At 41.6% G+C, this 12,817-nt stretch overlaps 1 protein-coding gene across 24 annotated transcripts in view; it reads left to right on the top strand.

Moving 5' to 3' along the window:
• Positions 1-12,817, top strand: part of LOC110957580 (receptor-type tyrosine-protein phosphatase F) — a 185,782-nt gene that overhangs the window by 114,795 nt on the left and 58,170 nt on the right. For 16 of the 24 annotated variants that reach the window (XM_051953723.1, XM_051953727.1, XM_051953722.1 and 13 more), the window contains 6 exons: positions 4,536-4,805; positions 5,758-6,339; positions 6,673-6,806; positions 7,341-7,485; positions 11,421-11,726; positions 12,545-12,738. In XM_051953723.1, the coding sequence (XP_051809683.1) occupies positions 4,536-4,805; positions 5,758-6,339; positions 6,673-6,806; positions 7,341-7,485; positions 11,421-11,726; positions 12,545-12,738 (1,631 nt within the window). The remainder of the gene's footprint in view (positions 1-4,535; positions 4,806-5,757; positions 6,340-6,672; positions 6,807-7,340; positions 7,486-11,420; positions 11,727-12,544; positions 12,739-12,817) is intronic. The other 8 variants (XM_051953733.1, XM_051953732.1, XM_051953742.1 and 5 more) reach the window with 1 other exon arrangement.

The following is a 12,817-nucleotide window of genomic DNA, read 5'->3' as shown; positions in this document are numbered from 1 at the left end:
TGTTTTCTCTCCACTCACTGTCACCACCTGATCCAGTTTCTGTCTGCAGGTACACCAAAATGCTGCCAGTACCACTTGTCTTGACATTTTAGAACCACCAGAGACCGATGTCCTAATATTTCTGTGTGGGTGGGGAGGGTGAGACTGAAGGAGGAGGTGGTTTTGTGGATGAGGAGGTCTGCTTATGGATTGTTTTTCCCGTCCTGTCTGTGTATCTATTTATGTCCTTCCACTTCTCATCCATTAAGAGAGTGTGCGTGTTTGTAGGTGTGCGTGTGCGCCCTGTTTGCTATGGGTCGCTTTCGGTGACCCTCCTCTAAAGGAGGACTCCATCAACGTGGGCAGAATCACAAGCATGCTGTGATTGTGCATGAACGCTCATTTGTCAAGTGCTTATCCCACAACAGAGGAGGGATGTCAGCTTCTGTCTGCTGGCACTCCTTCATATATCCATGTGACATGTCAATATGTCATAAAGGATAAAGTGCTGCAGCTGGGCTTTTCTTTTACCAAAGTATCTTCATGCTGTTGTATGCGTGTTTATTTATGTGTCAAGGATGGAAACTTGGTCAGGTCAGTTTTATGAAGAATTTTATGAAGGTACAGGAGTATATTCAGTGTCCCCAACAGCACCAACTGCCATTCAAGTTTGAAGAAGTAATTTCAAATAGATGGAAAAGTGAGTAACAAGTACACCTAAAAAGATGGAAAATTTTTACCATGCTGTAAGATTTATAGTGAATAAGAATCCGGTAAATTTTTGCGTACAGTAATTTTACATTAACCAACATTAAACAGAAGGCTTTTTTGATCAAACATTTTCACCCCTCATTTCTTTAAATGTATAATGTTTAAAACATCCTTTCCTGCAACAAAATACTAAATAATCACATTACAAGGTTGAAGGATGATGAGTTTCTTTCCCTGGTACTACATCGATGCATTACTTTGTCTCTGTGTGCCATGCCACTAACTTCCACTGTGTCTATGGAAACACTGGTCTGTTTCACTGTGTTGTCTTCCTCTTCACTTTGTATCTTTTCATTCCATCGCTCACCTCCATCAAATCACTTCATCTGCAAACAGATCAGCGTGAAGGTTGGTCATTTTCACTTCCCTTCAATTTGTTGCAGATTTTAGGTGAGAACCATCATAACCCTACCTCTTCTGATGAAGACACTATTAGACCAAAATATAATAAATAGCTCCCCCTTTCCTCTGTATTGTAAACTTGTGATGTTTGCTTACTTGCATGAATCCCTAAATAGTTCTAGCATGCCTTCCTATGCCCTTCCCCTACCTCTATCTCGATTAGTTTTGCAAAAGCAAAGAAACGTGTCTCCAATCAGTTAGTTAGTCATTATTAGAACTCTGTGGTGTTATATTGCTTTCCATTCTACCCAACCACACCCATATTGTCCCTGTCAACTGCGTCCAACAAAAACTATAGCTGCTTTCACCCTCACACTTTGCTTCTGCCCGTGGAGGCCCATCAGAGGTGTGTGATGGATTGCCCTGGAATTCAGGTGGCAACTGGATTTGTCAGGTATTTAGGCAGCAACACTCCTGCTCTCCCACTGAGGGACATGGGTATCAGAACTGACAAAGCCATTCTCAAGGGATTATGTCTGTTTTACCACCATGGGCATCCTACAGCCTGAGACTGAAGGATGTTATAGGCACATGTTAGTCTACTGTGGAGGCAGTCGAGGTATGATGCTGCAGTAGGCTCTGCAAAAAAGAAAAGATTATAATGTGGTGTTGGAAAACTTTTCAGCAAGTAAAAGGCAAATCAGACATATTTAGGTGACATTATGACAAATAATCAATAATAAATTTATGAACATGATTTGTGACTTGTGGACCCCTATCAACATATTGTCAGACTAAGCTCTGTTTTAAAGAAATTGTCAATAACAGGGGTAATCTGTTTGGAAATGATCTCTCCTTGTGTACCATTTGCACAACACTGAGATGCAAAGAGCTGACCTGCAGAATATTTAAGAACAAGCTAGCAGTGTTGCTGACAGGGGCGATGATCAGCCATCATGGTAGTCCAGTACTGCTGCCAGGAAGCCTGGGAGCCTGCTGACTCTGTGCCAGTTTGTGCCAGATATTGATTGACTGAACAAGTTCTGCTATCCTTGGGCACTTTGTCAAGGCAGTTAAATTTATAGGTATCCAGCAAGCAGGCAGGCAGAGTGGAGACAGGGCTTATTTTGTGGTTTTGATAGAGTCCCGGAGCCCATCTCTCCAAGCCGCTCTCAACAGGAGAGAGGCTTCGGGGGAATCGATAACAATTACCTGCCCTCTAGTCATTTTGGTTCACAGCACCTCTCCAAACTTAACCGCACGCCATGAATTATTCACAACATTCAGTGTTCAATATACACAGGCCCCATTGACTGACTGCTCTTAGTGCTGTTTGGTCTATGGAATCATGAAAGAATAGCAGATACTTGGAGTTTAATGGTTTTGCATTAGGCCTGCTTCGCTCAGGTTTCTGTTTTTCATAAGCATGTGTTGTGAAAAACAGCTACACTTGAAGAATGTTACAGTTAGGTGAGAAGACACAGGTGGCCACCAACATGAATGAAATAGTGACGCTTCTTCCTGGAAGCACTCAAAGGAAAGTGTGTTGTGCATTAGTCATACTGGAAATCAGATGTTCAGTCATTTATATGAGAAAATTGGATCTTAATCTTCTCCCCCCAGTGTGTCCAGGCTTGCCATCCCATCCTATCTTTCCTCTGCTCCTGTGCATGCTTTGCTTGAGAACGTCATCCCCGTCCTGTTCCCAGACTGGTAACACTACTCAGCCTGTCCAGTCATTGCATGTAAAAATCAGCCCTATTCCCATGAACCTCAGAGATCAGATGATATGGTTAATATAAATCGTTCTCAGTGTTTAATATGTGTCACATGTTTCCAGCACGTTACCCTTCGTAAAATTTTACAATCTTGTTCATTGAGGTTTTTGGAAATCTTTACGTTATTAATGTTAGATAGTTGTCATTACTGTGTTAAAACTGTGCCTGGTGTTATCTGGGAAGCAGTTCAAGACAAACGTAAAGGGCCAAATTTCAAAATGTGTATGAGTGTTGTGTGGCTCAGACCTGGAATATTAATATTTGTCTGATATTGAGCCAAGTAGTTAAGGCCCATATGATTCTGTTGATTAAAATAACAGAAATGCACCTCAATTATTATGGGAAAATTCCGATGAATGTGAACCTGGTCCCCCTTATTATAGTGGAGTCCAGGAAACCAGCTTTTTCCTGACTGGAATCTCAAAAGGTGCTTTTGTGTTTTTCCATTTCACCACATAATGAGGGGAATAACAAGCATGGCTGTAACGACGTTCCGGTTCAAATTAGATCGGGGAGGGAGGGATGAGGGGTGGGGGAAAGGGAAGGTGGAGGGAGACTCATATTTGAAAATCCATTTTCATGTAGACCGGTGCAAAAGAGCAATTACAGTCAAGGGCCTTTTATTTATTTATTTATTTATTTATTTTTACAAGAGAGACACAGAGATGTTGTAGTGCATTAGGGGAAACAAGTAATATGAATTCTGCAGGGAGAGTTTTATGCTGTAGTGTCTTGAAAACATATGATCAGTAGTGGTGGGATGGCAATAGTGGGGCCTCAGTGGGAAGCTAAATGTTTGATTTTGCGTCATTTTCTCCATAATCAAAGTTAAAGAAGTCAGAGCTCCCCCTTCTTCCATTTAGCACATACTATGGTAATATTCAGCATGTCATAAAGTGAACAGGTGTGACACTGATGGATGTTCACATAGCATTGTCGACTTGTCCTCACCGTGTCAAATCCATAAGTTTGTTGTTGTTACCAGAAATAGATCTAAAATGTGTAAATATGGAAGGCGTTTCTTTTCTACCTTTATTTAGAAAGTTGTATGTAAATGCTGGCTGTCTGTTTTTTCTGGGCTAGCTTTTCAGTATTGCATGGAGCCTCTGCATTGGTGTTTGCCTTGTCCCTGGCGACGTCAACGGGCCCTTCTTGTCTCCATGGGAACCCCTTTTTAATGTCAGCCTATCTGCATATCAGAACTGCACAAAGAGAGGGAGAGAGAGAAAGACAGGCTGAGCAGAAGGAGCTAGAGTGAGGGAGCGGGAGGAGAAATCAAACAATGGCATCTCCACAGGGTCCCTCAATGATGCAACTCTCACCATTTGACACTCTGACAAAAGAGGGCCAGACATAGTCTCCAGCAAAACTGGGCTATTTTTGATTATATTCTCTTTTGTAGGCAAGAGGATAAAACATCCCCTCAAAGATTTCTTGTGAATTTCCAGAGCCATTTTGTGACAGTCCTATTATTCCCATTGTGCTTGCTCGCACATTTGGACAAAAGCGATCAGCCCTCCATTTATTAGCTTTTTTGAGTTGGCTTTCAGTCTTGTGATGTTGTAGGGTGCAAAACTATTCATAAAACCACAAAAAGGTTCATATTCACCTTACATATCCTACCTATTGACTCCTTTCTTGTCCTTTTTCTCTTAATCTCTTTAGTGCGAAGAGTTCCACCGCGATTCTCCATTCCTCCCACCAACCAGGAGGTGATGCCAGGCGGTAGTGTCAACTTGACATGCGTTGCAGTAGGCTCGCCGATGCCTTATGTCAAGTGGACCATGGGCCAGACAGAGCTGACCAAAGAGGAAGAGATGCCAATGGGACGCAACGTGCTGGAGGTCACTAACATCCGTGAATCAGCTAACTACACCTGCGTGGCCATCTCTTCTCTGGGCATGATCGAAGCCACAGCTCAGGTTACTGTCAAAGGTGAGAGCTGTTGTTCAGACAGGCTTAGACTTGTTGTTCTGTCTGTCTATCTGTGAACTCTGCTGTTGATTTGAATCACCCACAGTCTAATAAAGAAATGAAATATTGAAATATTTTAAAGCAGAATAAACCACTACATATTCATATCTTTCCCTATGCAGTAGCCTGTGGTTTGTATTAGTATTGTAAAAGTAACATTAAAGAAATTATTCTTTGTAGTTTCTTTGTTAATGTTGATGCCACTACTTGTGTGTGTTTCTTTCTGCATGTTTGCATCCATTCTTTTCTTTTTCCAAGTGTTTGTGTGAATGTGGCTCTTGCCAACTGTGTGTATGTGACTTTGTGTCTACCCATTGCAGCCTTTCTTATCAGTTTTTGCCTGTAGTGATTTGACTTTCCAGTCAGCTGATCGATGCACAAAATGTCACAGTCATTAAACAGACCACAGCAATGCAGACCACCTTCTTCAAGGAAATCATAAAGCAGACCTTCTATTTTGTTTGCATTTGTCACAACGGGAGCCTCTCTGCAACTTTCGCATATTGTCAGTAATGGCAGGACCACTTATTAAGCACAAAATTGGAACTTCAGTCAGCATTTGTTTTCATTTTGGGTTATTAGCTATTGAGACTACTATAAAGAATAGCTTATGAAGCAATCTCTTAAATGCTATGAGTAGCAGAATGGAGAATTACATGACCGGTTATACTGGTCCTCCACAAAGCTGCTGTTTAGGTGTATTGTGTCTACATTTGTAGAATTCAGAATTGCGGAGAGGTAAGGTGACGTAGTAGTTACTGAAGCCGTGCTAGGAGGATAGGTGTATTGTACAATGTAGAGCTGGTCAGTTGTGTACTATGGTGCAAAGATGACGGCAATGAGTTACTATTCTTGTTTTATGATCTGCAGAATCCTAGTAGTCAAAGCTAATATCTTGCTTCTCCCTCTTCAGCCTTACCAAAGCCTCCCACCTCACTCATTGTGACTGAGACCACAGCCACCAGTGTAACGCTCACATGGGACTCTGGAAACCCAGAACCTGTTTCCTACTACATGATCCAGTACAAAGCCAAGTCTTCAGACAATGGCTTCCAGGAAGTAGAAGGTGTGGCTACCACCCGTTACAGCATCGGTGGACTTAGCCCATATTCTGAGTATGAGTTTCGTGTCATGGCTGTTAACAACATTGGCCGCGGGCCTCCCAGCGACCCTGTGGAGACGCGCACCGGTGAACAGGCCCCCTCCTCACCACCTCTGCATGTCCAAGCACGCATGCTGAGCGCCAGCACAATGTTGGTGCAGTGGGGACCACCTGAGGAACCCAATGGGCAAATCAGAGGCTACCGGGTCTACTACAGCTCTGACCTGACTGCTCCACTCAGCGCTTGGCAAAAACACAACACAGACGATAGCAGCCTGACTACCATCTCAGGCCTGACTCCTGATATCACCTACAGCCTCAGGGTGCTAGGTTTCACCTCTGTAGGTGACGGGCCACCTTCTGACATCCTGCAGGTCAAAACACAGCAGGGAGGTGAGAAGCTAAGGACTGTGTTGTTCTGAGTGTTCATGTTTGTTCATGTGCTTGCATAACACAAGTTAAAAGCTATGATCAGGTATGTATAGTTAGCTGCAGGCCCTATGTTTTATCTGACAGTTGTGGTGTGTATTGTGCATATGTACGTTATTTGTGAAATGACTCCTGAAGCTATTATTTAATAGCTTCAGGCAATAGTTTGTCTTTACTGTGTAGTCAGAGTTTGGTAGGAGATTATTGCGCTAACAAGGAGAACATTTATCTTTAGTAATGTTTTTATTTTGTTCCTTCTGTTCTCCAACATTTGTCCTTTCTCCTGCTTTGTACCAGTCCCTGCCCAGCCATCCAGCTTTGAGGCTGAAGCCGAGCTGGACACACGCATTGTACTAACATGGCTGTGGCCGGTACAGGACCCCATCACTAAGTATGAGCTGCAGTACTGGGAGGCAGGCTCAGAAAACAAGGTCAGAATAATAGTAATAATATTCCTTATTCCCTATCCATCTATCCATCTATCCATCCATCCATCCATCCATCCATCCATCCATCCATCCATCCATCCATCCATCCATCCATCCATCCATCCATCCATCCATCCATCTCTCATATTCTGCTGTGAGACTGCACACAAATGAATCTTGCTTTCTATGATGGAATTTCTCTCAATGGGAGTATTATAGTAGTAACATAGTCAGTTCCCCAGCTGATGAGAAAGATTTACTGTAGTAGCACATGGCACAGTTGTTAATTTGTGTCTCTTGTTATTATGGGCCTTCATTCAACTTTGTTGGACCACTGCACCAGCTGTAAATTAGAGGGCAAATAGTTTTCGGAACAAATTGTTCTCAAATGCGGCTGTATTCACTACTTTTTATGAATATACAAAGGAGAGAGAGTAGTTAAAATAAGGTAGCTGATCAAATAAATAAACTTGTCTGTTTGTCTTTAATTGTAATTAATTTATTTTAAATTTTTCTGTCCAATTCTAAACCCTCCAGATACACAAGACCTTCAACCCGGCAGGCTCCTATGCTGTGGAGGGTTTAAAGCCTGACACCTTGTACCGTTTCTCTCTCGCAGCCCGTTCCGAAATGGGTTTAGGGGTCTACACACAGCCCATCGAAGCGCGCACTGCCCAGTCCAGTAAGAACACTGTTTCATTTATTGCGTTGTTTCTGTCATCTGTCTGATCTACTTGTTATCCACTAACCAGTGATTTCAGAGAGTCACCCACAGCTGGCTGAAGCAGGTTTAGGTCGTTCCTTTCAGTGAGTGAGTCAAAAGTTGAATTTTATAGAGCTTAAATCAGAGAGCGTGGGCAACTTAAATGTCAAATCAATTTCACCACAACATAAAATGCTGACAGTGCAGCCATCCCGGTCAGCTAAACGCTTCCACCACCCCCCCTCTGTCACCAACACTAACCCTCCTGTCCATCTATGTGAGGCCAGGCCCTGTGTCAAAGGTATGTTTAATGTGTCTTGTTCCCATATTTGTGAGCTGTGCTGTGTTGTTTTGCCTCATATTATTATGTTACAGTGCCAGCACTCAAAATGTCACTCTCTACCAGCTGACTGTGTTTTTTGGGTTTTTTTTTTTTGCTGGGGTTGCACAATACTTGTACCACCTCACCCTGGGAGCTTCTGTGCAGTACATGTGGCCCTGTACATACAAGTTATGAACAACAAAATAAATGTCAAATTTGTCACAAAAGTGTGAAATATAATTAAAAAGTTAACTCAAAGGATGGGACTCCTAAAAGTGATGTGACATTGTCAACTAAAGAGAAGATGTATGGCTCTGTTGGTGGTGGAACAACAGAAACACGCAGTCCATTTGTGGTTGTACAGAGGTGTTCCATTTTGGAGTTGTTCCCACACAAAAGATCTTTGGCTGAGTGTAATCAGCAGCTTTGAAAGAGAACACAAACTTGACAACAGACAAGTTGAATTTTGGATGTGATCAGAATGCGATCACATCCAGAACTGAATGATGAAAGTTATTCCTGGAATTAGTGTTAATTAGTGAGAGCTGATTTTGTGCATTCAGACCACTGTACACATTTAGACACAAACTTTCACTTGCATCCACCTGGTTCTTGAGCAGCACTGCAACACGAACAGTATCTGGTGGAAACAAATCAGTGCAGTACAGTAAAGAAAGAATCAAATTTTGATTGCTTTTATTTAAGCCAACACAGATTAGTGGGAGACATCTCTGATAGGCTTATTGGTGATGGTACACATTGTGTTTTACTACCCCCAAGGCTTACCTCAATTATATTTAATCATTTTTAATTAACACCTTCTTAAATGTGTTAATGAAATTCCAACATAACGTCAGATTGACAGTAATGCTCTACAAAAAAGTAAAAAATTGATTCTAACAGGATCACTATGGCATTGCAGGTTGAAAAGGGAATATGTGTCTCTGTCTCCCCATTAGGACAGATAAAATGAAAACCAAAGTAACACCTCTTACCACCGCAGATCACTGTTCGTTGAGGCCATGAGTAGTGATGAGCCTATGTCCTTGTTCCTCCTTTTGACAGGAGGTACAAATTTGCTGAAAATAATTTGAATTTCATGCAGTGGTAGGATGGTGTGCATTAAATAAGCAACAGCCTTGGGAAGGTTCTGAGGCAAACAGACCGTGGGAATGTGTGACATTTTCTAGTGCTGCATTTACATGTTTAGAATCATTTTTTTAAGCATCAGAGCAATGAACAGAATTGAGCACTATCCATATTTTCTGCTGTCTGTATAGCCATGCAGCTAAGGTTTTTACATTCTGTTAAAGCTGCAGGATACTTTCCTAAAATGCAATGAGAAATTATATAAGTACCAACATTAAAAGATGCCAAAAATTGGAACAGAGGATGGATGCTACATCTTTTAATAGTATAATTTGACACATAAAAAGATAAGCTTTTAGCTTTTTTTTTTTTGAGCCATTAATTTTTTTTTATATTTTAATTGTGATTGGCTGAGAAACAGGAAAAAAAGGCCAGTTTTACATCTATTACTGTGTGGGTATATGCCTTAAATGCATATAGTCAATTAATTCTGCTTTATAACCATGCATTAGGCTTTAACGTCTGTAATTTTATCTCCAGTTTGAGCCCACTCTTTGTCTCCCTGATTTTTGCCTCTGAGGCATTTTCTTTGGTTTTGTCCTCCCCTTGTCCAATTTCACTTTGATCTAGTAGAGTTTTCATCAGGAGCTGAATGCCACAATCTATCCTGCAAATCATCAGCATTGTTTTCATTCAGCCTGTCAGGCAGTAATTGTAGTTTAAATCATGTGGTGTTGTCAAGTCTTTGTAGTTTTTCATCCACTTCTTGTGGATCGGGGGCAACCTGATGAGCCTCACTTCTCTTTTGTTAAGTTCTAATGTTCTTTTAAAGGTGGAGTTTCACGTTCTGGCAATACTTTATTGGATTCATATTTGAGCTCACTGTTCATTGCTCTGCTTATTAAAAAAGACATTTCACAGGCATGCCTTGTAAGAACACACTGCTTTGAATTTTCTTTTTCTTTTGAATAGGCCTTTATTGTAGAGTTGAATAGGTTCATGATTCAGTTTGTGCATGGAATGTAGGAATGCAATTGTGTTTATTTTCAGTTTTGTGCTGCAATTTAAAATTGTTTATTGGTTTTCCATTTTTACCTCCGGACTTGAGAGTTTCAATATATTTTATGCTACAGCTACTGTAAATAATTTAATCCAATTTGTAATTTTATTGTTCCACTGGAGGTGTTACTAGAGATGTCCAATTCTATAGACTTTATACCGTAGATGCTTTTTGCATTTCTTTACATATTGGGATATGAAAGTTAAGTTTGCGATTATAAAACACAACATCTTGATGTGGACTGAGTTGGTCAATATTAAGCCTACACATTAAATTATAAAATAATCATTTTTACCTGTTGAGCCAGTAGTTTAAAATTCTATAGCTTTAGCATTGCTGGTCCAATTCTAGACATTCAAATCAAAAGGTTAACACCAAAGTCACAGGTTGTGTAATAAAACCTGAACATTTAGGAATTTGTCCTGTTTTATAAAAACAAAAATGTTATCATGGCAGTGGCTGCCGACCAGATTTGGACAATGGCTGGAGCATTCCTAAATTGTAGTATTATGTGTATTTGCTTAGTGTGTTGCTGCTGCAGCTAATGACGCCCAGAGCTTCTGCATCAATGTGTGATCACCAGTTGACACTGTCAAGCACTTGTTCACACGCTCACACATTAGTTTATTGCTCCCTCTGCTTACTGCAACAGGCAACACAGAGGGCAGGTGGGGATACTTTATGAAAACATTGCCTTGTAAAAGTGTGGCATATTTAATATTCCGTTCACTTCATCTGTAGTTTCATGGCCTCTTGCATAAATGTGGTGCCAAACATAGCTCTATCAGTGGCTTAGTAGCCAAATGTGTTTTTGCATCCAATCTCTCAGTCTGGAGGCAGCATCCTGTTTAATGTGGAAGCTTTTTGTACTCAGTATAGAAACACTAAAATGTCATATTCAAACTTGCAGTGTTGTAATAATAAATGTATCACCTAGAGTTTAAGTGCAAATAGGCTGTGAATCTCACCAAGTCACAAAATGTCTCAAAAAGCCACACAAAAAGCTGTTCGACTTCATCCAGTACTCCCATGATGTGCTATGCTGTCTTAAAATGAGCTTGGTTTATTTGTAGGAGCAGTACATAAGCATGCACAATAATAGCCTTTTTCAGTTTCATTCCTTCAGTTCTTGTATTACAGCATGATTTTGTAATATCTGGTTCTGCTTGGCCTTAAAATTTAAAATAATTTCCCTTTTTGGAAAATACTATTTTCCAAAAAGGGAAAGTATGGCAGATGATCCGTTTTCATATGTAACCTAAATTTTTAAGTAACTGTAGGTGGGGAAACTTGCCATTTTGAATATTACATTTAGATTTTTATATTGTCAACTGTACAAAAAGCTTCCAAAGTTTTGCCTTAGTTTGTTTGTGTTTTCGTTTATTTTTCGTTTGCTTGATCCATGCCCTTGCTCCGTGTGGTTTTGCTCCCCTTCCCCTGCAGCCCCATCTGCTCCCCCTCAGGAGGTACATCTGGTCAGCCTGAGCTCCACCAGCCTCAAGGTGAGTTGGGTGGCACCTCCTGCCGCTAGCCGCCATGGCGCCATTGTGCGCTACTCAATCAGCTACCAGGCCCTGGCTGGAGAGGATATGGAGCGGTTCGAGGTGACGGGCATCGGCGCAGAGGCCACCAGCTATGTGCTGGATGGCCTGGAGAAGTGGACTGAGTATCAGGTGTGGGTGAGGGCACACACTGATGTTGGGCCAGGCCCTGAGAGTGCCCCAGTGAAGATGAGAACTAAAGAGGATGGTAGGTTGACACCTCCCTTGAAGCAGAGTGCTCTCAAATTGTTCCAACCTCTGTTTCTTGAAGCAGCCTGTCACTATTTTCCTTCACCCTCTTCAGCTTGTGTTACACAATTTTCTTTGTCCTTTTGATCTATTATGAGTTAATGAGGCGGCAGTGGTAGCAGAGAGAGGTCGTCTTTTCTTTTCTTCGCTTTCCAGCTCATTCTTTGTAGCTTTAACGCTTTAAATTTGTGGTGGGTTAATACTCATCACTGCCGGCCTCAGTTCTGCACTACTTCTCCTCTGCATTCACTATGTAAATGCCTTCTGGTTTTCTTTTCCTGTTCAGAGGAATGAAAGTGTAGCACAGCTCTCCCTCTCCGTTCTATCGCTTATGCCTCTTTTTCTTTCTCGTTCCTCATTTTGTTTGCAATGTGATAGAGGGCGGCTTCTCCTAAGAGGGAGTCGAGTCGTCTATAATTAATGTGTTTGAAGTTTGCTGCAACACAGCTAATTTCATACTGAAATTAAGGCCATTACAGATATCACAAGCCCACATGCTGTCCTGCATTGGGTGTTTTGGGGACACAGTAGTCTTAGAAGGCCTGAAGTGACTAGAGATGATTTGATTCATGCCCAGTTTTAGTGTCGCTTCCTTCTACACAGCAACCAAATGTATGAACAACTCGGAAATCTTTATTTTGATTTTGTTTTTGGCTCCTCATCACAAAATACTGTGAAGTGGGGAAAACCACGAGCTCAGCATATTTTGACTCCTGACTCTCTCCATCTCTTTCTGCTTTACTTTTTTTTCCCCCTCCTTTCTTGTCTGATTTCCAGTGCCAGGAGCACCCCCCAGGAAGCTGGAGGTTGAGGCAATAAATTCCACAGCCATCCGAGTCACCTGGAAGCCGCCCATGCAGGGGAAGCAGCACGGCCAAATCCGGGGCTACCAAGTCATCTTTTCTCGTCTTGAAAATGGCGAACCACGAGGCCAGCCTAACATCATGGATGTTGCTTTGCCAGAGGCACAGGTACTGGATGATGTCTTTCTCTTGTCCGTTCTTTCTCTGTCTCTGTTTCACTGTCTATAGCTGCCCGATGTTCACTTCC

The sequence above is a fragment of the Acanthochromis polyacanthus genome, chromosome 9, assembly GCF_021347895.1.
Source record: "Acanthochromis polyacanthus isolate Apoly-LR-REF ecotype Palm Island chromosome 9, KAUST_Apoly_ChrSc, whole genome shotgun sequence".
NCBI classification, from domain to species: domain Eukaryota; kingdom Metazoa; phylum Chordata; class Actinopteri; family Pomacentridae; genus Acanthochromis; species Acanthochromis polyacanthus.
This window is presented reverse-complemented; position numbering and strand designations above follow the sequence as displayed.